This window comes from Coloeus monedula (assembly GCF_965178545.1).
Source record: "Coloeus monedula genome assembly, chromosome: 11".
Taxonomy (NCBI): Eukaryota; Metazoa; Chordata; class Aves; order Passeriformes; family Corvidae; genus Coloeus; species Coloeus monedula.
The window spans coordinates 2,015,550-2,041,132 of NC_138791.1; the positions used below are offsets into that span (position 1 = coordinate 2,015,550).

General features: G+C 42.6%; 1 protein-coding gene across 1 annotated transcript in view; it reads right to left on the reverse strand.

Moving 5' to 3' along the window:
- Positions 1 to 2,156: 2,156 nt before the first annotated feature.
- SYN2 (synapsin II) overlaps positions 2,157 to 25,583 on the reverse strand; it is a gene marked incomplete at both ends in the record, with an annotated part of 152,254 nt that continues 128,827 nt past the window's right edge. Inside the window, 4 exons of the mRNA XM_082288687.1 lie at positions 2,157 to 2,292; positions 4,798 to 5,053; positions 8,790 to 8,850; positions 23,813 to 23,962. Of these exons, the coding sequence (XP_082144813.1) occupies positions 2,157 to 2,292; positions 4,798 to 5,053; positions 8,790 to 8,850; positions 23,813 to 23,962 (603 nt within the window). The remainder of the gene's footprint in view (positions 2,293 to 4,797; positions 5,054 to 8,789; positions 8,851 to 23,812; positions 23,963 to 25,583) is intronic.

Sequence of the window (25,583 nt, forward strand, 5' to 3'; positions counted from 1 at the left end):
ATTGCTGAAACCAGGCATGCACTAATCATGAACCGTGCCAAACTATGCATAATTACTATGCTTTCTCTGTAGCAGTAATTAATTTGCGTTAGCAACTTTGATTAATCTTTCTAATCTAAAAGCAAAGTGCTTCTCAGACATGAAAGGCCCTCCAAGTGCTCAGGGTTGTTGTTGCAGCCTCGTGGAGGGTGTTTCAATCCAGTGGGGGGGCAGGAAGGGGACAAAGCTTAAAAAAAATCGAAGTCTAGTTGATATTCATGAACTAATAATTAATAAAAAGAGTTATAGCATTATGTTTTGCCAGAGAATTCATCAGCTAAACTACAGGCTTCTGTCCACAGTGCATTCATCCTAAAAGAAAAGAGAGTTGTCAGTCAGAGATCTTCTCCAAGGGCTGCTGTAGAGATGGGGGGCTGAGATCCCACCTCACAGAGGGCGGTGATCCAACGTTTCCATCGCTGCAGAGCAAACTCACCCAGAAATTCATTGTGGACTTTACCTAAGGCCTTGTTCTGGGCAGGGTCTTTCAGCTCTGGCCCCAGGCCAGTCCTTGTGGTCAGTCCCACAAGGGCCAGTTGTGCTTCCTGGGGGCCCTGGAGCTGCCCACTTTCCAACAAAAACGTGTGCTGAGGTCACTGGCTGAGGCTGCTGACAAGCAGAGCCATCAGGTGCTCCTGTGCGAGCTCAGTTCTGACACCTCTGCACAATAAAGTTTCCACAGTTCACTGCCAACCTCCCGGGCTCTGCACCCAGAGGAACCCAAGACTGCTGAAAGGATTTGTGTCATCAAAAGGTGCTTGTGATTTACCCAGGCTCCATCAACTACCACATCTCCAAGAGCTAAAATTTCTGAGGCAAACAGAGGTGTCTCTACAAAGCCACTACAAATCCCAGAGGGTTTTTAAGTGACCACGGTGTTGCTCTTTTTCTCCCTCAGCCATGTTAATATTACAGGTATTTTTTCTTGTTTCCTCTGTTAGCACTGTTTCCTGGCAAGGATTGCATGTGATTCATGATAAGAGATTCAGAATGACATGAAAATCTTTTGGAAATGGATGGTCTAGAGATTAGTAACAAGCTTCAGTTTGATTCAGAAAACTTCTGTTAAAAACTGCTGCTACTACCTCAAAGTCTGGGATGAATTCTGTTAGGACAAGTCAGAGAAATATTTTTAAAAGACATAACTCAGTAGAAAATGTAAATGTGATTCCTACAATTTATAGGGTGTTTTTTTTTACAATGCTGATTCAACAAAGGAATTCATTGTGATAGTTTATTTTCTTACAGCTGTAGTTTGTGTCCAAATATTTTATAATCATAAAGTTACCCTCTTGATATCAGTCAAAATAGACAATATATATTGATGTTGAAACAAGCTTTGTAGAGGACATTTTTTTAAATCAGGCATGGGACTTTACATTTATTAGAAGGTGTTCACAAAAATAAGGGTAACATCATGCATATTCTTTGCAACTAAACCCAGTTATGGTTACAGTTTGGAAATAAATTATTTAAATAGACATATGGAGATACAGTAGTACATATACACTCTATTTATGACATTTAGTGTACTGATAACTCCCAGCAATACATCAGAAGTCTACAACCAGCTGATGGAAGGGTTGGATAAGGAGGAAGAAACTGCTTCAATTTCTCACATTATTTATGTGACTTGACAAGAATGTCAGTGTGAATCGCCTCCTGAATCTGGGAGGCAAGAACAAGTCAAGACTATACTTCTGCAGTACAAAACATTTACACACAAAATACACATGCATTGCAATGCATTGGAAATGGGCAAAGCGAGGAGAAACCCATTCCTCAATGCTTTATTAACACAATTCTACAAAGGAGTCTCAAATAGGATTATATACTTCAGTCACAGTAAGGCCACAATATTACAATGGATAAGGACCTTAGAATTGGACATTCTGTGGGAGCAATGGAACCCTTCCTTCTTCACAGATGTTTTTACACGTTCCTGGGTGGGACCTCACTCACCAAAGTCCTCCTGCTATTTATTTGTGTTTCTGTAGGTTTAACATATTGCTTGGTACAACAGTGAGCACAGTAGAGAAGGGTACTGGCACAGGGAGAACAAAACCTATGGGACATTCACGGCGGTGTCGGACTATCTCAGGTGTACATGAAGCTGGCTAATCAGAAAACAGACTAGCAAAGGATTTCCTCAAGTTCCGGATGGTCTCAGCTTTCGCCTCATCTTCGTTCACAGACGACCGGAAGAAGGAGGACTCTGTGAAGCTGAAGGCGTTGGTCAGGGACTGCGACTTGCTGCAAGACACAAGCACAACAGGTTCTGCATGGTCACATCGGCCCCCAGCCTCCACCCCCCGAGCACTTGGATCAGTGATGAGCAGAGGGGAAATTGTCCCTGAGACGTGGACAAGGATGGGCTTTCACCACCAGCAGTAGGGTTATGGAGCACACAGTTTTGTACCCCACAGTTTTGTACCCCACAGTTTTGTACCCCACAGTTAGGTCCCACACAGCATTCCCTGCTGCACCCCGACTTGAGAGTGAGACTTGAGGGTAATACTTATTTTAAGGAACACACTGGTGTTTTGTTTTCCTTCCACAGATCTGAATTGGATGATGTGAATTACAGCTTGAGGAAAATGTGGAGCTGGCTATAAATTCAAATCACAACCCAGCAGGGGTGATTAATAATTGGGTTTTGGTTAGGCTGCAAACAGTTATGCACAGAGAAAAATCAGGTGTTTTACAAGAGTTTGAATCCTAAATTGCAGCGTGCTCTCCCTTTGTCTATATGTATTGAGTATTAGATCCTTACCAGAGGCTTAAAGACGTTATATCTTTAAAAAAATACCTCAAACCAGACATATTTTTTTCTTGTCTATAGGCAGTGCCTGGCAATGCTACTCCATCCTTAGTGCTATCATGTAACTTTTGTGCAAGTTCCCATAAGCATGAAAAATATTACAAGGAAAACAAGAAGGAAAATAGCTAAAGTTTAAAACTTTAACTCATGACTTGTCAGATAAAATAACATCTAAAAATAGGCTTGAATTTAAATAGAACACATTAATGAGTTATCAGCTTTTTACAAAGACATCCCTACACTGGTAAAATGAGTTACCTGGTTTCATTTTTATCTCAGTACAACAGATTTCAGTTTTGGCTCTAGTAAAACTGAAGCACTTTCCTTATGCAGATTGTCTCAGACTCTTCATGGTTTGCAGCTTCTCTACTTCTAAACTAATAATGTACAGCAAACAGTGCTGCAGGCATTTTAGGTTTTTCATAAATTATAGTTGTGCTAATGAGAATAGACTGATAAATGTTTGTTTGTACTCACTGAAAGAGGGAGGGTGGGAAGCAGCACTTGACTTGATTAGTAACACAATAAGTAGCCTAATTAAATATTTATTCACAGATTAATAACATGTACATACAGGTTAGGCAACAGCATGTGGGTGAATACAAAGCATACACATGCAAATAGAGTTAATCCTACAGGCAGGAGATCTGAGCTTTGGTGTGGACCTGAACTGCTTCTGAAAGTTAGAAAAGCTGCTCTTATTATGGCTTACATCTTAAAAACTTTCATTTCTCCTTTGTTATTGTGTTTTAAAGAGAGGCTCTTCCATTTGAAGAAGAGAAAAATGAATCTAGATGTGAACAAAAAGCTTCAAGAAGAAAGCTGGGAACCAGCATGTGGCAGAGTCCTTCTGTAACTGTTCTTAGCTGCTTTTCCTCAACGCCACAAGTTGTCAAGTTAAGTTTCAAACCATAAACTAGTTTCCATCTTGCTTAAAAACCCCACCTCTCTATTCTCTATGTGTATTTAAAGGATGGACGAATCAATTTGAGGCTTATGATTATAAAACAGAATAAAGAAATACGTTGTCCCAGGGAGGCAAGGGAAATATTGTCCTCTTTGCACATTGTCATCCAGCATATCTTCGGCACTGAGTTGGGCTCAGGGGAGGACCCAGGGGTGTTTCCCACTGGTGTTAGCACAGGAGTGGGTGGAACAAGGGGATCTGTGTTCCCTGGAGGAAACAAAGACTCCATGTCTTTGTACATACCAGACTAAGGAGATGTGTCTGAGATTCTCCTGGCAGTAGTTGTGCCAGGGCTGCTGTGCTGGAAAACTGCAAACCTCTGCTGATGCCTTCCCTGAGGTTTCTGCTGGCTGGGTTTGAGCTCTGAGGGGGAACCCTTTGCACATTCCTTACTGGATGCAGGTAAATGAGTAAGGAATCTTCCAGAAGTGGGACAACCACTTTTGTTTGAGTTTTGTGCAGCCTTCTCTGGGCAGGGCTTGAGCACATCCCCTGCACAACCAAGGGCAGCATAAAGAACCAACTTGGCAGCCACTGTCCAACATTATCCAGCCTGGATTGTGCCTGAGACAGGCCTTTGGAAACGAAATCTGTTGTCTCAGTGACTGCAAGGTTAAAAGTTGAGCTAGATAAGACTTCCTCTTGGAGTGCAGGCTGACAGCACACCCAGTCCATGAGTCAGTGGCACCAAAAGGAGGAAACAAAGACAAGAAAGATGATGCTTTTTCAGACCTGGCTGAAATTGCACAACTGGCAGATGAAATTTTGTGCAGCGCTTAGGATAGGACTAATGACAGTGGCTTACTTTACTCCATTAGCTGAGATTAAGCTTTTTGAACTATTTAACCTCATTTTAAACTAGGGAACAACATGTACACTCTTCCCCTGACTATTAGACCAACCCCCAAATCCCAGTTACACGAAATCTGTGCCACGAGGAGAAAAAAGGAATGGATAAAGCGACTCTTACTTAAGCTGCGGATGAGACTGAGGCTTCTGTTGTGGCGCAGGCTGTGGCTCTGGCTGGGGCTGTGGCTCTGCTTCCTTTGATAACCTGGAGCTGGGAGGACCTTGGGCCTGGGGCCGTGGCTGCTGGGTGGTGGGTCCGGGCGGCCGCTGGGGCTGCGAGGCTGCGGGCTTTGCTGCCTGCCCCGCGGGGAACACGCGCTGGGGCTGCAATGGCTCCTGGCTTTGGGATTGCATTCCTTGGGGTTGCACTGGGCCCCCTAGGTTCAGTACAAGAAAAACTTCATAATGTTATAGTTGCAAAGAGGCCTTATTTAGACTTCATATCCAACACTTTAAAATCATCCTCCAACGTGATTAACGCTACTTTCGAGGCAAAAGTCTATTCACAAGGACTGCGCTTGCATGGAGGCAACAGCACTATTCACACCTGGTACATTAGGAACTTGCTTGGAGCCCCTATGAATCAGCCTTAGAATTGCTAAATAGCACCCAGTCTATCCCAGGTACTGACTTCAAATCAAATCAATGGAGTTACCCCCAGAATAGCTTTGGCCCAAGGCAGGGAGAGGCTGTGAGATAACTGAACACAGCAGTAATACCTATTTCAGCAAGACATTCACTATTTTCTGTGGAGTTATTGCAGTTTTCTTCCTCCAAAGTCTTAAAATCATTTCTGTAATATTCCTCTAAGATTCACTCTTATAGCAGTATAACAACTTCATGCTGAAATTTTCTGGCTGGTTGAAAGTATTTTCATAACTTACTTAACCCCTTAGTGAGATATGTCAAGAACATTACAAGAAACACAAGAAAGTCATTACTAATTCTTTACCAGGAAGGCACTTTACTGGCAAACTACTGCGTGAAGCGTGAAACTACAACGTGCAGGAGAGACTCAGGCTGTGAAATCCATGGCTGAAAGATGCTACAGCATCATCCAGTGGGGTTTTTTCTGCTTTCTGACTGAAATAGTGCTGTGTCAGACATCAGGGCTTGCTGCTTTTATCTCAGTTCCCAGGTCTGACTGGGGTTTTCTGGACTGATGGTTGTTATAACTGAATTTGAACTCTTGCACATGAAAATGCACTCAGGACACCTGACTTTAGGGGAGAAAGGATGGGAAATTCTGAGTATTTGTTTGTATAATGCTTCACTCAGGATCAGAGCTGTTGTAAATATCACAGAACGTAACTGAGCAAGACCTTCTGGATATCTGGGAGTTTTTTAGTCTTGCATAGATATTTAGCACAAGTAAAACACTTAATCTGCTCAGGTCTCTAAAAGAAACCCTTCGTATCTGGATGTATTGCTGCAATACATGATTTCTGTTTGGTTTTAAATTGCCTTTATAGTTAACTTTCCCCTTAGTGCATGAGGTTCCAGTGTGTGTGTGTGAGGACAGCATGTGCCAATGCCTCAGTAAGTTTTAACACAGTTGTAGCAGCGTGTTGTGGTGTAGAAAGATAAATAGCACGTACTGAATGTTAAGGAATGTGCCTTCATTGTTTATTAATTTGAACCACTTTTGTAGGAAATATTTGAAGGTGATAACATGGTCTTGCAACATCTTAATAAGGAGCATTTTCTTATTAGTCTCCTTTCACTCAGTATTGAAAACCAGAAAGGTTTCTTTCCCCCACTTGTACGTACAGGCTTGAATGCCAGAAACTTTACACTGAAGACAGATATAACTTTCTTTTATTGCACATTAAGCTGTACAAGAGATTTCACATAAAAGATATACTGCTGTCACATTTCCAGCGTTTGCTCACTTTCTTGCAGCTGGGTTGTACAAAAGGCAACAATCATGAAAGAAACTTTTACCAAAAATAACTCAACAGAACTGAACATTAAGCCTACACTGTAAAACATCTGTTCCCTGTTACCCACAATATTGCACCTAAGCATGCTGACATGCAGAGAGACATCGTGGCTTGTTTCTTGGCTGTGGGATGTAGGAATTGTGTGTGCCCCTGCGAATCCTTCCCAGGGAACAGGCTGGAATCCTGTCTGAGACACCCAGGTCTTCTGCACACACACAACGCACAAATGTCGTGTGAAAAGCACTTGTGAATACTGGCACTACTCCATGCAAAAAATACCAACTGCTTGAAAGGAAAATCAGTCATCAGATTCAGTTCTCCACCCCAGGGCAGTATGGTTTGTTCACTTTTAGGGTGTCTGGAGGTAAGGATTTGTGAACCTGATTTCTAGGTGGAATTTCCTTAATAGAGAACAAAATAGCCAATGCCATCGTTGGAACGATCACTGACCCAGACAAATGCTGATCACTAAAGCAAAATATTAATGTAATTTACTGATAGGTAGTAAACAGTAGCACTTACCACAAACATTTAAATAGCTAATAATGCATACCTTAATTCTCATCTTACCAGCCAGCTCGTACGAATAAAAGAAACACTAAGAATGATGAGACTCACTGATAACTTTTTCCAGTGTTTGTAGGGAAAACAGACGTAGAACATCAGGCTGTTTTCCCTTTAAACATAATTGTTTGCACTAAACTAATGGCCACTACTCATCTTTGTACATATTCAAGATGAAAATTATAGTTTTGTGGCTCGCTTGCAACTAAGCTTTCTGGTATGCCAGCAGTGTGCAGCTTGTGATTCTAGGCTAGATTTCTCACAGCAGATTAACTGCCTGCCTGTGGAGCTCTCACAACATCACATTAGAAATCACTTAAGTAAAAATCACAAAGAATTTGCCTACAGAAAATCTAGCAGTTGTCAGGCATCTCAAGTCCTTTTGCATGTTTGATGTCAAAGCAGTTCTTACAAACCCTATTTATGTGGATAACGTCAGGATTGGATTTTCTTTACAGCTCTCGGGATACTTGTAGGTGTAAAATAGGAGACCTGAGTTGGTAAAGAAAACTGCTGACATTTTTGTCTTGCATTTTCTAACCCAGGAGCCTCAGCTGGTTAAAGGTACCTTGGTCTGCCATCCCCTCACTTCTCAGTGTTTGAAATGAAATGAGCTCTTACAGGAAGTTTAACAGTCCTTGAGGTACTTCTCACCAAATACCCTGGGATTTAAATCTTAGGTAAGTATAAGATTTTTTTGGAAGTATTTGCATTAGTTTTCATTAAAAATCTCCATAGATTACTAATTCGGAATGACAACAAAAGGTACTACTTAATTGAAATAGGATACATTAAATACTCACACTTTCACTGAGATATTGCACATAGGTGGCCCATTTACATAGCTTTGTAGCTAATAATTTAATGCAGAATTACTAAAAATATGAATACCAGTATGTAAAATAGAAGATATTTTAAATATTCCTTGGGAAGAACCGTATTTTATGGAGTCACTGAAAATAGCAGACTTCCACTCGCGTATAAGTAAAACTCAAAGGTTAATAAACTTTATAAAATTATAAATAAAAAGCCTCACTAGCAAATCCTAATATAGACTTTTAAAAATATATCTGGATCACCTACCTATTGGTCATGCACACGCACAGAAAAATAAAGGCTATGAGTACAGTGTGCACACACTCACAGAGTAAGCAAAGGGACGGTGGTTTGCACCTCGGGGGAATTTTACTGAACGATATAGAATACTCCAAAAATACTGTCTAACCATCCATGATGTACAGTGGCACTGGGCTCTAGAGAGGCACATTCTTTGTACACTGTTGACAGCAGCCCTGCAATCACAAGTTTTACAGAGGAAGGTTGGAAAGCATTACACGCACAGACAGGAACAAGGAAACAACCAGACGGGAGAGTTGACACTGCATAGAAAAAACACAGTCCAGGTCAGCACTGAAACAATGGCAAATTGAACAAAACTGGGATGGTTGCATTAAGATTGTTTGTTTCTTTTCTTTCAATTTTTTTTTTTTTCCCTCTTTTCATTTTTTGCTTTAACCCTTGCTTTTGGTCTCAATTATCTAAGTAGCCTGGACTTGTTTTGGTCCTACTGCAACGCCATTACAGTCGAGAATGTACTGTAAACAACCTTGAGGTGGTGGTCGCTGAGGTGGGATTTTGTTTGGCTCTGGCTCCTTTAGTGATCCACTCTGGAAAATACATTTGAAAACAGAAAAGAAAAAAAAAAATAAAATTAGAGTAGCTCGGTTCCAATTTTCCACTAATTTGTCTTTATTTTCATTAGAAAACTCTTTATTGGTGGGGCTGAACATACACTTTAAATTTATTCCCAATACCATTTTTTAATTTAGTTGCTGCCTGACATGATATATGAATCCTGGACTAGTCCAAAGCTGAGCTCTTATAAGAACTGTTTTCCCTTTGCAGCATGTGATCGGGATGCAGGGAGTGCCTTCCCAAACCTCACCTCCATTTGGGGAAGGACTTTATCCTCAGTTCCCAGCACCAGGAACCTTTTTTTTTTTGTATCTCAATGCTTCTGGTCTCTCTCTTTTTTTTTTTTTTTTTAGGACAGACTGAATAGGAAATGGATTTCAACAGATACCTTTGTGTAATTTAAGGAATAATTTATTTTTAACTATGTTCACTTGTATCCAGAAGCGTTTGCACAGCAGGAGTTTTGCCAGTGACAGTTTCACTTTGACTTGCTGGCTGTAAGTGGGGAGGGAGATGGGCTGCTCCAGCTTCACTGTTTTGCTAAGCAAAATGAAAGAAGAAAGCAAAAACCACAGACAAATAATAAAAATAACTGAAATTACTTCATGCTTCTCCATCTGACATGTTATTAGAAACACATGTAATACTTCACTTTTCAAAACAGGAGGTTTATTTGGCAGCATCCTTTTCACATGGATACTTGTGAAAGGAAAAGATGGGCCTGAACCAAAACCTTGGAGCAGAACACCCTCTGGGAACACGACTTTTTGAGTCCAAACCTTGTCTTAGGCCCATCTCTAATATTTTGAAACGTGAAAGACATTAAATCATTGGACACAATAGCTTAGGATTTTTTTTTAAGGATCCAGAAATCAAATTGCCATCTGTCAAGAGGAAAAAAATGCAGAATTTATTAAAGAGCAAATGCAAAAGCAATTAAACATGTTTCTTGCAGAGCTTACTGTGGGTTTTTTTTCCGATAGATTTGTATTTGATCTCGCTCCTAGTGCTTTATTTACAGAATAAATCTTGCTCCTAGTGCTGTGAATTCCTGCTCAGCAGTGCAGCTGTCAGAGTTCTCAATGGCACAACAATTCTCCAGTGCATCCTGCTGCTGCAAGTTGCTCTGTCTGCTTTAGCTACGTGAATAAAAGGGCACAGGGCAGGTCTGAAACTCTCATTATTCAGTGTTACCAACCTGCAGAAGACCAAATGAGGAGTAAAAATGATCCACACAAGCTCTGATCCTTGATTTACCTGCCCCAGTTACACAGCTCCTGGTGAGCATCGCTAAAGGGATGAAGATATGTAGAAAGTAAGAAAATTTTGTAAGGAAAGACAAAGCCACCAGAAAATGTCACAGCACTTTAGTGTGGGTGAGAGGCCTCTCTTTTGGTTTCCCTCCTTGCTCTGATTTTGAGAGCCACATGCAGGAGCTGCTGGGCTCCCCTGGGCACGTTCAGCACCCAGAGTGTTTGTGGTATCCACTCTGGAGAATGTGCTCCCTGCAAAATCTGCATTTGCATCAGGAGCTCCTGGGAGACCAGGGCAATTAGCCCAGAGTGGAAACTTGAAAAGCTGCCCTGGAGGAGGCAGCTCCTGCCCTGTCCCAGAGCTGGGATGCTCCTGGCAGCCTCTGCTCCACTCCTGGGGCTGTGGGACATGCAGAGTGCTCTGGGAGGGAAACCACCAAGATTGGGGCTTCAAGAACTCCAAGAGTTTCTTTCTGGAGGCCCAAAGAGACCACATGACTTTGTTAGAAAGCACACATAGGATTTTATAATTACAATTACCATGATTAGCACACGATAGGCTCCCTACCCTTACCAAGGGCCACAGCCCAAGCTGGGGCTCTCTGCAGTGGCACAGGGTGGCCAGGGAGGTTATGAGGATATTCTCATTTTTCCACTAAAACAAAAGACTACGCAGGTAAACCCCATGTTTTATCTAGAAACGCAGGCTGGCAGTTTGAATTCACATCTCCTTTAATGTTAGAACAACACCTATGGGCAGGGCCTGTGTCTGCCCCGGGCCCCGGGGCTGGAGCAAATCTGCCATTTGTTCTCGCACCGAGATGTCTCCGGTTTTATCACACAACTGCACTGATCTGACATGACAACACCGGCCCTTGCGCAATCTGCATATCTCTCATCTCCCAAAGAAATTATTTTATCCGAAGTGAAGCTTTCAATAAACATTATAGGAGCTCGCAAATCCTTCCCTAACTCTGCTGGGAGTTTGGAGTCTTTGTGCCTTTTCTGTTGAAGGTGCATTTCCCCCTCTCCAGTCACTGACTGCAGCTGTCCTGATTTTACCACCCACACATCCTTTTTTTTTTTCCTTTTCTTTTTCAGCAGATATCACCTGGTGCTTCCAGGAACCTCACCCACACTCCAGGCCAATCACATGGGTATATTACTTTGGCTAATTAGCCAACCCACCCAGGCTGACCCAAAACGTCTAATTAGCATTACATTCCTAACTGAGAAATCTTACTCATGGTTTTTCAATGGTCTGTAGTAATCCAGCCCTTTTCGAGAGTCTTTCTTTTAGACAGTCAGAGACCTTGATACTTGATATTAAAGACAGGCTTTGAACCAGCCTTGTTTGCTGCCCTGAGCCAAGACCTTTAATAAAATCCAGGCTCCTTCTAAAACACCAGTTGTTGGCAAATTAACTGCAGGCTGTTCTTCTCACCTCTGCAAGGTGGTGCCAATGCAGTTGTGGGAGCTGCTCACTCCTCTCCGAGCAGAGGTGCTGGACCAGACCTGTCCTGCAGATGTATTCACCCCTCTTGCTGATTTTCTGTTTTCCTTTGTTGCCTGGCCTAGAAATTCACCCTCCTGACACCTTCTTTCAGCACAGACATGTTTTCCTGTGCTGCAGCTCTGATCTGCAAACGTGCTTGGTACAGACCCTGCAGGGATCAAGGGTTAAATGCAGGATTTTATCATGGAAAATGGCCCTGCACAGCTCCTCATGTGGAGGGTTAAAGAGCAGAATCAGTAGGACAGGAGTGTGTTTGGGATGGTTTAGGATTACCTGAGTGAGGTGTGGTGACTGATGGCAGAAGGAGCCCCTCTGGTTTTCGTTTTGTGGAGCACAACTTTCATACCCCACCCGAATTCCGAAGGAGAAGGGGGTGCTGATGCTGACAGGAACATTCTGTAGGGCTGCCTAAAGGGGCTCTCCTGTTCAGAGGGGTTTGCTGTTTATATAACTGCCCCAAAAAACACAGCTTCACTTGGGGAAGCCCCCAAGCCACATGAATGCTGCAAATACGCTCCAGTGATGTCTCAGCTCTGGGCAGAACAAGTGAGGATTTGGCTGCGTGATGACCTTTAGGAATATTGGCTAATTACAGCCAGAGCATAACCCCCACTACTTATCTAAAATATAAATGTCTCTAGATGTCCCTGTAGCACTTTCCTCCTTTCCACTCTTACCTGGAACAGTCTCCTTAGAATTTTAGGGGTGGAACTGGCAGAAAAAGCTGTTTATTCTTCAAAGCAAGTGGTATTAGAATTTGATCAGGGCATTGCTTCTTTTTCTACCTTTCCATAAATGCAGATTGGATTCATATACACTTGAATTTTGAACAGTCTGAAGAATGTTGAAATGGGTGGGAGCAAAAGCAGCAACTTGGCAGGGAAATAGCCCTTGGGCAAAAGAGATGCTAAACAGAGTCCCAGCAAAAATTGATTTTGATTTGGCTGAGGTTGAAGACTTTGTGAACTGTAGTTGGAGCACGTAGAGTTGTTTTTGGGTCTCGTTTAGTTTTCTTTGTAATGTAAGGACAGGAGCTTTTCATAGGTATTTCAATATTTGAGGGGTAAGCCACGTTTTTCAGGTCAAGAAGGAGAGGGATCAATTGAGAGTTGCCAAAATATGAGCTGAGTTAGAGCTCATAAAGGAACAGGAATAAATAGTAAAACACTTAAGTAACAGCAGAACTACGAAAAAAAAGTGATTTCTAAGGAGAGAGGTCACTGGGATAGTTTAAGTAGAGGGTAAATAGTAAATGAATGTTTGAAGTGCCATAGATGGTGATAAACACAGGAGCAAAGGCAGGATGGCAGGTGGGATAAAAGCTAAAAATGAGATGCAGGTAAAAAGAGAACATTCTTCATCTCAGAAATGAAAACCAGCTGACTCATGAAATGCAGAATTCCATACCAGGTCTCTCTAAAAATTGGGATTGGCCAAGGTACAGTGGAGAAGGTTAAGCACGAATAGGACAGTGATTACATTGAGGGTAAGGAAGTGATTGGTGAGGAAAAAAGCAGTTTTTGAAGAAAAACTGCTGGGAAGGGCATCAGTGGGATGCAGCTCTCGAGTAGATTATTAATTAATTAAGCTGGCACAAAAGAAATAGGTGTGTGCTACTAAAACCTATAGATGATACAGAGCTGGAAGACTGTAGGGCCAAAATATCCTAAAGAAAGAATGAAATGATGAGTGGAGTTTAAAAACCCCCCAAAAAGTCCCAAATCATTTATTTATGGACTAATGACAGGCATCTGTCACAAAGGCAGAGCTCACTCGCTCACTGCAATCGAATGGGAAAGATTTGTGAGGAGAAAACCCCAGAATGTCATCACAACTCAGTGCAATGTTTGCACGAGGTGCTGGGCTTGCTGCTGGGTCTCAGTGCCACCAGCCCTGCTCAGGAGACCTGAGCTGCCTCACAAAAGTGCTGTCAAACTGACCAGGCTGTGCCTGCAGCCTTTGGAAGAACCTGTCTGCTTAGTTTAGTAAAATGAAAGGGTTTTATAAACAGAAACTGGGGGCAAAAAGCAAGCCAAAGGCCAATGGAAACCAAGAAGAAATGTGTATAAACTGAGTCAAACTGGGCTGCAAATAAGCACGTGCTGTACAATTCAGCAAAGCAGTGAAATCCTGAAGTGGAGCATCCAAAAATACAAAACCTCTTAGTAACTTGGTGCTTCCTGCTTCATCCATTCCGTGTGCAGTGAGTGTGGTGGGGTTTTTGCTGGGTGCTGGTTCAGACCTTCCCCTATTCCAGGTGACTCTGGCTCAGGTGATTTATCTGCCCCACTGCGTGCCACTGAACAGGACGACAAAGATTTTGCTATTTGTTGTTTTTTATATTCCCTGTGGACTGAGAGAAACAGTGACAGCTACCATGGAGAGATGAGTTTAAAAAAATCCACCTTCCTGTTGTCTGTGCAAAGGGGGCAGCAAGAGGAGAGGTCTCTCCTGCTTTTCAGAGGTTTTTGGGGTTCCACTGCCCAGCCTTGCCCTTCTGCACTGAGGGAATCTGTGTGAAAAACACACTCGGCAAAAATGGGGCCAGCCTGGGGTTTTTTCAAGCTGAAGTTTTGATAAAGAATTCAAAAACTTAGAGCAACTTTTGTTGTTGCTCAACCAACTTGCCAAAGAACCTCTGCAAAACCTGTTAGAGTTTTCCCCATAATGGGTAGGAAATGACTGCTCAGAGCAGAAAACAAGCAAAACAGTGAGATTTTTGCTTGGAATAGTATTTTAAAAAATGCACTGAAAAGGGCTTTTTTTTAAAAAAAAAACATTAAAAAGTATTCTAGCTTAGATTTTATAGACTGTTTTCCATTGCTAGATAACTAATTACTCCCTAGACAATAGTTTCCTGCTTGAGTATTTTTACACAAGATCTTAAAAATCAGACTCATAGAATTGTTTGGGTTGGAAGGGACCTTTAAGATCTCTTTTCTTCCAACCCCACCTGGGCAGGGATGCTCCCAGCAGAGCAGGTGGCTCAGGGAAGATGAGCATCCAGCAGGGACTCGGTGCTGTTCCCATGGACACTCCAGAGGTTTCCCTGAGATACTGGAACAGCTGAAATCCCACTGTCCATTCCAGCCCTATTTTCTGTTATTCTGCTGAACAAAAAAAACCCCCCACCTCTCAATTTGATGAGGTTTCTGGAGAAGAAGTAGGATGTTGATTTATTAGGGAAAATGAATTTCTGAAGTAGCATCAGCTATTGAAGCTTTCTGCTCCCTTCCACGGCCAGGCAATAATTCCACTGGACACGGATGCAGCTCTTTTATTGCTTGAAGAAGTCAGATTTCCATTTCTGCTTTTGGAGCAGGGAACATTAAAACCACGCAGCGGCACAGCAGCTTCCAGGCAGCTCTTCCCAGGGAAAAGGTTGTTCCCCACAGACAGGGAGGGGATGTGGAGTCTGGGATAGCAGCGAGCTCCCCCATGTGCTGACACTGCGTGGGATGGGAGTTTGGAGCAGGGGAAGAGCTCAAAGGCAGATGGAAAAGCAGGGAGAAAGGGTACAGCACATCCAGGGGAACATCCTGGCAAGGAAATTTCCTCTCTCTTTCCCAGTGTACAGAGGAACCTCCTCATTCACACTGGATAAGGTGGGGCTGACAGTGCACAAATCCTGTGCTGAGGGTGGAAATTGTAGGGAAGGCTTTGACCCCTGAGCCCAGGGACTTTGGGTGATGCTGTGCTGTGTCTGCCCCTCCAGTCTTAACAAAAAGTAGGTTATTTTTATGACTATTCTGAAATATGGGATGACAAGTGATCCGTGCATGAACAGGAGGGGCTTTGGGTCTGCAGAACTTCACCTTGAGCCACAGAGATCCATCATTACTGGATCCACTCAGAGCTGAAATTTATCCTTGGAAACAAGAGAGTCTGGAAAAAAGATCATGGAGCAGCCTCAAGTCCGGTCTGAGAATCCACATTTTGTGTTTTTAGGGTCACAGAGTGGTAGAGTGGGAGGGGATACAGAAAAGAGGCCCTGGGAGAGACCCCTGAGCCCTCCCCAAATTAAAGTGGAGTTCAGGGCTCTGCTAAGAGCCACACACAACAACCATTCATGGCTTCTCTTCGTGCTCCTCGTGGTGCTGCTCCAGCCCACAGGTGCCCACAGGAGCTTTGGGGGCTGCTCTGAGCTCTGAAACCCCCCCTGAGTCTCTGTGAGAAGTTGAGAGACCCTGGAGGAGGATTTTGGAGCAGCTGAAGACGACTTTGCTCTGCTGGCAGCTCCAGAAGTCCATCACCACATTCCAGAGTTGGAAGTGTGTCTGTGTGTGAGGGTTGCTTATTTTTTTTCCTATGGACAAATCAAGAGTAGATGGAAATGAGCTGCTCTGGTTTGGATTCTTCCGTAATTTCTCTTGGTGCCTTGTTTAAAGGTTTTGACACACTTTTAGCACATGGTCCTTATTGAAAATAAACCGTGGCAGGGATGCCTGGGGAGAGGGGCAGAATTCCTGCAAGTTAAACATGGAGAAAGGCCAGCCAGCCCTGCTGAACAGGGTATGATTTAAAGGTCAGAGAAATCAAACAGAAAAGTCAAGTGGAGACAGGGAATAATAACAAAAAAAAGTAGAGAGGAAACACCCACCACGGGGTGGGGAAAGGAAGGGACACCAAGGAAAAGCCTCCAAAAAAAAGATATCTCTGTTAGGTTCAGCTTAAATAAACCAGATCAGAGAGTAAAAATAGATGAAAAATAAAATAAAAAAATCAAAGGATGTTATATATGATGGTAATTACAGCACTAAGACAAAACATAGATCCAGCCTGGGCTCTCCTGTCCTGTTTGTGTCTGTGGCAGCTCTTCCCTGGTCTGCAACGATGGGATCACTGCTTCCCTTGCTCTGATTTGGAAAAGGATGGGGTTTGCTCTAGAATGGAATGAGGACAATTTTTGCAGTTTCCAGAAAAATGCCTGTGGGACCAAAAAGCTGCTTCTCACAGAAGAACAGACAGGCCACTCCATCGTGGTGGGCTCAGGATTGCTTTAAACCTCAATTATTTTCTTTCTTCTTGAGGGAAGGGAGCATGGAGTGTCAGAATTCCCAACACCACTGGCGGACTGTGAGACGAGCAGGAGATCATGTGGCAGAAGGTAACAAAAAGTTAAGAAAAGCCTCATTTTGCTATGTGAATGAAGACAAAAGAGAATATTATTGTTATGATCTTTAAGATAAATGTGGAAAAGTATCTATTAAGTACTTAATACAAAGAAAACTTAAAACAAAACCTGTTTTGTTTTTCAGTTTTACCAGCACTTTGTGGCCTTCCGAGTTACAAAATCAGCACTAAGGCTGAAGCACTGTATCCTACAGACAACTGAGGTCACCCAAATCCTCCTGGGCCTGAAGCCTGACCCTGTCAGGGGCTTTTTCCTTTGGGATTCTCTTCTAGTGGGTACTTTTGTGAGCAGCTCTTTCTCTTACCAAGTTTGCCTGGCCTGTCTGCAGAAATCAGTTATTTTTCCAGGTACACTGCTGGTGATATGCATTCAATGTAGAGCACTCAGAAACTTAAAAAAAATAATAAAAATCGGGCTACACCCAGAAAGCTTCATTTCATTTGGACAAATTTCTGTTGATGTCAGTAAAAATTTTGACCAAATAACCCTAAACCTTTAATACATTTAGTATATTCTTCTATATGTAAAGGCCGTCAGATCCCCTCAGAAGGGCCCTGTGAAGGCACCCTTGGCTGGTTCTTGGCACATGGAACCAAGCTGAGCAGCATCACCATTATCTGTGTATTGATTTAATCACCCTCATTTGATGGACACATTCAGGGCTACAGCCCCAGAGCGTTTGTGCAGAGATTTATCCCCAGTTATTTACCTGGGACCTCTGTTCAGGGGAGACTCAGAACCAGCTCTGAGCAGCTCCTCTGTGCCTCCCTTGGCTCTCACTCCATCTGCTGGTGCAGGAGCTCAGGAACGATTTTAAATCAGTTCTTTTCACTTTAACAATCTCTTTGTTAGTCAAATTCCTGCTGAAATATTTATATGTTGTGTCCTTATCGATATTAAAGGTTTCAGGATTTATTTTCCTGCATGAACTTTGTGGTTTTGATACCTTTCAGGACCTGCATGTCGAGTTCAAATGTTTAAAATAAATCAAGCTTTGCTAATGAAATGGGGACTGTTTTAAATACATGAACATCCCTCATCCAGCAGCTACAGCTGAGTCCTGCCTCCATTGTGGCCTCTGTGCCTCACATGCAGAACCTGCCCTGCTCAAGGCAGACAAAACAACCTCAGTGTAGGAAAAAAAACCCCATCATTTTATACTTGTGATAAATAAATTTTACTGGCATGAACTGCGCCCCAAATGTGGCCTTTTACAAGGATGTGGTGGGCTCGGGCTCCTACTTGTTTATTTTCTGCTGCTTTTCTTAATTCCATATGTTTATATTGGGATCTGAAAGAGTAACAGCTGCTCTTATATTTTCACTACCATAAAATAGCTAAGAGTTTTGATTAAAATAAGCACACACAGATAAACATTGTGTGTGTGTGTATATATATATATATACATACTTATATTTGTGCACATTAATGTAGCCTATTAAAATACATTCCATATTAAAATATTGAAAAGAAATTAAGAAAAATACATTACAATAACATGATGAAAAATTTTCGAGTAGGGAGAATTTGCTGATTTGTAAAATATACAGACAGTACCTTTCTTAATGTGCTTCAGCTCGTGGAATATGATGTAGAATCTCGTAATAATAACAGAGAACTCCCCAGCTCATTGATTCCACAAGAAAATCCACAAGGTGTCGCTGGGATGCAAAAAACCAAAATACTGCTGGGAGGGGGGCACCACCTCCAGCAAAAATGACGCTTTTCAGAATGGCTTTTGACTTAAATGCCCTCTGGAAGGTTTTGCATTCCGTGTTGTGTGATTTATGTGCCCCAGCAATATTTTGCCTTGCTCTATGTGAGTTTTGATGCCAGTGGTTTAAATTCTCTACCAGTATATTTAGGAGGGCATCCACAAGCAGCCTGTAAATATTTTGATGAGAAATTATTTAACTAGATTAAATATTGTAATTTATCTTACAAAGGACTGCGATTTAAAAGGACTTTTAAGGGCAGGGGAAGTGGTGGAGAAGAGCCAGGGAGGTGTTTGGAGGCACTGATGGCTCTCAGAGTGCCCACAGACCTTGTGAGGTGCACGAGGAGCAGGGGAAACCTCGGGGGTTGCTCAAGCAAACTACAGAAAGTGCTCAGTTGGTCTCCACACAGACACTCTGTGTGCCCATGGCAGAGCTGGGGCACTCAGGGGAACCTCAGGGGAGAGCTTGGAACGAGAAACAATTGGAAAGAGAAACCACTGCAGAGGGATGCAGTAAAATCCTGTTTCTGCAGGGTCTCTGTGCTGCCCTCCTGGAGCAAAGAGAAATCAGGCTGATCCCGAGTGTATTTAAGATGCTGTTCCACAGCAGCTTTATGGCCTCGTGATGGCCATTTATGCCCAGTTTCAATCTCTTCCTAAGAGAAGGAAATTCAGCATGAGTGGGTTTGGGGGTTGTTAGGTCATTTAGCAACCTCCTGAAGGCAAGCTGTCCTAAACCCCTCTGTTAGGACAGACCTAATTCCATGAGGGGTGATCTGCTCTGCAGGACCCTCAGTGAGCCCCTCCATTCACCCTCTCTCACACAGGATAATTCAGTGTGGCCTTTTAATTGGTTTATTTTATCAGGCAGCTCCTATTCTGATCAAGGGCTCCTCTTCTAATCAAGGGTGGAAATTGAAGTGAACCTCGATGAGACTGTGAAAGCGAAAAATAACTTAGGGATAAGCCCACACCCCAAATTTCATGCAGAGAAGTTTACTCCTAGCAAGCAGACTAATGCTGAACTCTCCATTTCCATATACCTCCATGAGGGGATCCTTCCCAATTAAATGTGTTCCCTTCAGCTAAGGTCAAACCAAATGCTGCATTTTCTGCTCATCATCAAAACTTCAGTGAGTTGAAGCAAATTGCTGCTCATCATAAGCAGTTTCCTTTAAGAAATCCCCAGTAAATCCCAGAGAGGGAAGGTAACAGAACTGTAGCCAATCCTATGGAAACCCAGGAGCAGGGAGTTTGCTGATGGATTGCTTTTCTCTCTAGAATTCACACTTTTTGTTATTTTCACTATGGCCACACGTGGTTCAATTTTCTCTCTGGACATGGAACAATAAAACTGGATAAACAATATCATAGAAAGGGTCAGGGAATGGAGACTACATTGGGTTTGTAATTGGTTTATTAGCACTGTGCCACTCCTCTCTTTTACACCACACAGAAGCAGGATGTGGCTGGGAATGCCCTGCTCTTTGTGATGTCATCATGTTATGGATATTGGAGCACACACTTCTTCCTTCTTGCCTTCCATTAAGGATAACAAATCCCTTATTCTTTCATGGATAATGCAACAGGACTGAATGAACATTTTCCAAACAGGATTTCCCTCAGCTCCAGCTGCTCACACGCCCATAAACATTTGCATTTTATGGTGATTCTCATGGACAATGTCATTTTCTCTGCGGAATTTACTCCAGCACAATTCACCTCAGCACCTGATGGGCAGCTCTGAGTGGATGTTTGGCCATTATTGTTTCATTTGTTTGACATGATTGCTTTATATTATTGTCCAGGAACGAGCCTGAACCAGCCTGCACTGAGCCACCTCCTGCAGAGCTCTGCAAACCCAGAGCAGAACTTTGGTCAGTGGTGTTTCCTGGAGGCAGAGATAAGTGGTCCCACTGGCTATTCACTGGGTGGTTGAGCCTATTTACTTGATTTTTAGGAAAAATTTGAAAAAGACTTCTCTAGAGACCTGTCAAAAGCAGTCAAAGAGGTTAGAAAATATGTAAATTTAGATTTCCACAGTTTTATTGCCTGCAAGTAGAGCAGGCAGAGTTTATGCAAAACTTTTAAAATCATATTCCTAGATCAAGTTCTCTTATGTGTTTTCAGCATGGTTTGGGGTAAAACAAGCTATCATGTTTGTAAATAATAGAAGAAACTTCATTTCGTGGAGGATTTTTTTGGCTATATGTAGTTTTAACAGATAGAACTTCCCTGAGTCTCCTCCTGCCCAGCCCCTCTGCCCTCTGTGCACCAGCAGAACCTGCTACAGAGTCTGGGCAAGTGTTTATAGGTAAATAAACAGGTAACGTACAAAACATATATTTAAAAAATCTCCCCACTGAGATATCTCAGATTTAATGGGTTTAACAAGCCCAGGCCCTGCCCCTCTGAGGTTTCCCTTTGGAATTTGCTCCCTCTGGCACGGTGACAGGGAGAGCCTTGCCAGCCTTCAAAGCACACTGCAGGGCCAACCATTCCCACCAAGACTTGGCTGCCCAGTGCTAAACAAAGGCTGATTTTCCCAATCATTGATTTGTTTTCTGATGGATGCTTAATTGGAGTGGGACTGACCACTGTGGGCATTTGTAAACTGAGGCAGGTTTGTATGCACAATCCACCCAGTGCTACAGTCTGGACTAGACGAGAAACACTTTTAAACCCCCCAGATAATAAGGAAATTCCAGATGTGGCACATCTGGAGCTGTATGATTGACCATAGGCTGCTCATTTAAAAGCAGAAGCAGCAAAATGCAGCAGTTACTCTTTGACACCTCCAGTACTTTGGTTTCCAAGGCCATGTCCACACACAGACGAGGCTGATTTGGGATAAATCACTGGCTCTGCATTTTGTGTCACCTGTAGGAATGGGCAGTGTGCCCTGCCCTGCAGATGAACAGGGGGTTTCTCAAGAATAGGAAATAATTTCTCACATTAGAAAAGGAGAACTGAAAAATTTCAAAACTGAAAGGGACAGCTTTGTTTTAACAGATTGATTTTACTCTTAGCAAAACCCAGCTAAAAATGAACTACACACGAGGAGTTGTCTGCTTTAAATTCTAAAAATGTGTTTGATGATTTTCCCCTAAAGCTGGGAAGATTAATGGGGATTTGCAAACAGGATCTTCAGCAGAAAATCAGGTCCCCTTTACCTGCCCTAAACTGGTATAATAAGGCCAATTTTAAGAGTCTGACTAACTGAGAGGAAAACTAACAGATATTGCAAATATTCTGAAGGTTCTGTGGTTTTCACAGCTCTTTTTTTTTGCTCAGGTGCAATCCATAATGTAAGGATAGGCTAAGGAAAAGAAGGTTAATGTGGAATAACATCCTGCTGCCATCAGTAAAGGCTGAATCCTCCAGGAATAACCTAAATCAAACAGGAACCTACCAGAAGTCCATCATCCCAGAATATTATCTCTACATTCATCCAAAAACTGGTTTCAGAGAAAAAAACCCTTTCCGTGGACATGCTGAGTGACAGCAATGACTGAGGAATTTAGGAACCTTCTAAAAAATGCTCCTTGGATCCTATTTTCATTCTGGACTCAGGTAGGCAGCTTTCCTTTGGGAATGCTTGGAAACTTTATTTACACACAACAAAGAGCCAGTTCCTTTGGATGACAGCAGTAACAGTAAACCCTCCTCCTCCCTTGGCTGCTCAGAAATCCAGGAAAGCCTACCCAAGACCTTACCTTTTTTCCATCAAAATGTGAAATATCAAGTGTGAATCTATTAATGTGACAGTGATGTCTGTTACTGCTTTAAATTTTGATTTATGTCGACTTGTATTGACTGGGCAACTTCAACTTTGCCTCTTTGCTTCCTTTTAATAATCTGCTGGATAATCTGCTGCTCCAAAAAAGAACTATTTTGGCACCAGGTGATTTATTTTTCCCCCTTCTTGTCTTTCTCTCTCAGTGAGTGCCCTTTACAATGGACTTGAGCCATGTTGGATGGAAACTTCTCCATTGTATGTGGTTCTGTGGCTGAAACAATTTTGTGCTTAGTTTCAAGTGGCTACAACATAAATAGAAGCCACACCATTTTTTTTTTTTCATGTGGGACAGGGTATTTTTATATCTTAAGGCACGATGAGATATTTGAAGAACAAATTAGTCATTCTGCCTCAAGAACTGGTCTGTCTGAGGTGTGCCACAAAATTGTTCTCAAATTGTTTACCTGGTGTGGAGCCTGCTGGGAGCAAAAATAGATCCTTGATTTAGGCTTGGTAGTTCCTGTCTTACAGTTTGGCTGATTCTGAGGTTCAGCTGATCCCTGTGGAGGGCAGAGGTCCAGGGCAGCACCAGAGCCCTGGACAGGTCATGGGCAGGGTGGATTTGATGGATTTTACCCACAGCTTCTCTGCACAACCTGTTCTCGCTCCTTACCACCCTCATTGTAAAGAACTGGTGTCTAATCTAAATCTTTTTCAGTTTAAAACCATCCCCCTGACACTCAGTCTTGGTAAAAAAAGGGCTTATAAGCATCTTTTAGGTACAGAGCCACAGGTCACCACTCGTTACTGGTTTCTATTTAAACACTGACTGTAACTCTGGGCACAGACACCCACCCAATTCCTTATCCATCAAATTCCACCCAGCAAATCCACATCTCTCCAAACTTTGCTGTTCTCTGAGCCCTTTACAAAAATGCCACACTCCCTGAAGTTATTAAAAGGATCAGTAAAATAAACCCCACACTTTGTAAGCAGGGAAATGGAGACACAAAGGTGATTCCTGAATTCCAGCTGGTGGCAAGGCCAGGGGCAGAACTCTGCATCCCCACACTTTAACTGTTGGGCCAAGCAAGATAAAATAAATGAAATGCATCTATTTGCAACCTTTGACCCATGTTTTCTGCTATGCTGAACATATTTCAGGAGTTTCCTAGATTTCTAAGGTATTTTCCTGAATTGCAGCACATTAAAAAATATTATCATGTAATTAATTTCTCACAAGAACAAGAATTATTGTCAGTATTCTTTCTGACATCCTCAGGGCAAGGGTTTTCCACGACAGAGCTTCTTAGTATTTCCATGATATTTTATATATGGGATTGAAAGGAAACAGTACAAAGCCCACAGGGATCATTTCCTGGCAGAAACACAGCAACACTTGCACTTCTTGATTCTATTTGGAGACAATCTCACTGAAATATAACAAACTGATAAAAATGTGTTGGTAGGTTCTCAAATCCTTGATGTTCCACGGGCGTCCAAATTCTCAGAGGAAAACGTTGAGCTGAAAATGATAGACCAAGATGCTCTATTTGAAAAGCACAAGGCTCCTACCTGAGGCTGCTGAGTGGCAGTGGGTCTCTGAGGAGATGGAATAGGAGTTTTGGACAACATTTGGTTCATTTTGCTTACGACTAACTCGGTGATGTGCTGCCTGTCTTCGGTCTGGTGCTCCCCGATCAGGGGCATGGCACAGTCCATCACCTGCAAATGCAACAGGACATCAGTGCTGGGAAGGAAATTCCTCCTCCTCTGTGCAGATGGGCACAGATGGATTTACAGGATTGCTTTTAGCAGAAGCACACGAGAGCTGTAGGAATTATATGTGTTCCATCAGAAAATGAACAAGAGAACAGCAACTTGGCAATGCCCTCCCCTCCCAGTCTCCCACAAAATACAGGTTCAGTTCACAGCTGGGCACACACTTTGGGGACAGGAATGGGAAGCACAGGGCTGATAAGGAAAATGAGATTTCTCAGGCTATCCAGTGGCCTGAAGCAACTCCTGTCCTGTTCTCCTGTCTCAGCTGAAGGTTTCCTCCCCTGCCTGCTTTGGTGGCTCACACCATGTTCATGAGCTGAATTCCAGCGTGGAAATGCAAAGTAAAACTTCAGCTTCCTAGCAATTTGTGGAATTTTGCTAGGGAAATCTGGGTCCCTATTGATTCACTAAAAACTTTAAACAACACCTTATTATTATTGATACCCTTTTTAAAAAAGTAGCATGGCTGCAAAGAATAAGTAAGAATTTCTACAAAGAAAGCAGGATGGCAGAGAGGCAGCTAGAAATGGGCACATTCCCATTCTAAATGTGACAGGTGAATAGTGCTCAGTGGTTACTTATTGCAGCTATTGTGATGAATAAAGCTCATCCTGAATTCTGCCCCTTCAGTGGGTCCCAAGCATTTGTTACTTCTCCAGAATATTTGTTATTTCTCCAGAATATTTGCTGTTTCTCCAGCGTATCCACTTCTGCCGCATCTGTGTTTGTTTCAGGGGAAGTAAAAGCATAACATAATAACCACAACTATTATTCACACTAGGCGTTCCTTCTTAAAAAAACAATAATAGGATTTAATTCACTTTTGAGAGACTGCAGTCCTTTTTCTATGTGCATCAGGGCACGTCCATGTCACCTGCACTGCTGCACTCTGGTGTCTCTCACAGGTCAGGGTGGAAGAATTTTGTTGTCTGAGGGGTGCACAGGGATCAGTCTGAAGAGCACGAATGCACCCACATTGTACAGATCCCTCCTGAAGAGGAAGGGATTTAGTGGGAGCAAAACTCAATCCCCCAACCTCCACAAAACATCCCCTTTATTAACAAAGAACACAGTTTTCCCTTCCTTCTTTTAGATATTCAAGGGTTTCTAGGAATTAGACACAGAAGTTGGGTGTTTAAAGAGACATTTGGATTTAAAAGAACATTACACCTTGCAGTAGTTGGGAAGGAGCTGCCTTATAAACAATATGACCTAACCTTGAGCTTTTCAAACTATGGTGAGTGCTACAGAAATTCTTCCTGAGTGACAAAGGCTACTTTGTTCCCATAATGGGATTAGTTTGAAGTCCCAAATCATTTCCATTTTTCTTCTGTTTGTTCATTTACAAGATTCACTGGCATTGTGTGCTGGCAACCAAAATGCTGGCAAGGCTTGTGCTGGGATTTTCAGATCTAGGAGGTCCCCTCTGAGCTTCCTCACAGCCAAAAGGCTTTAAAATAACCCCAGAGTAAACAATGCAATAATAATTGGACTCCAGAACAAATGTTTCCTCTGAATGAATGCTTTTCCACTCTAGGGCCACATCAACAGCAGTGAAGAAATG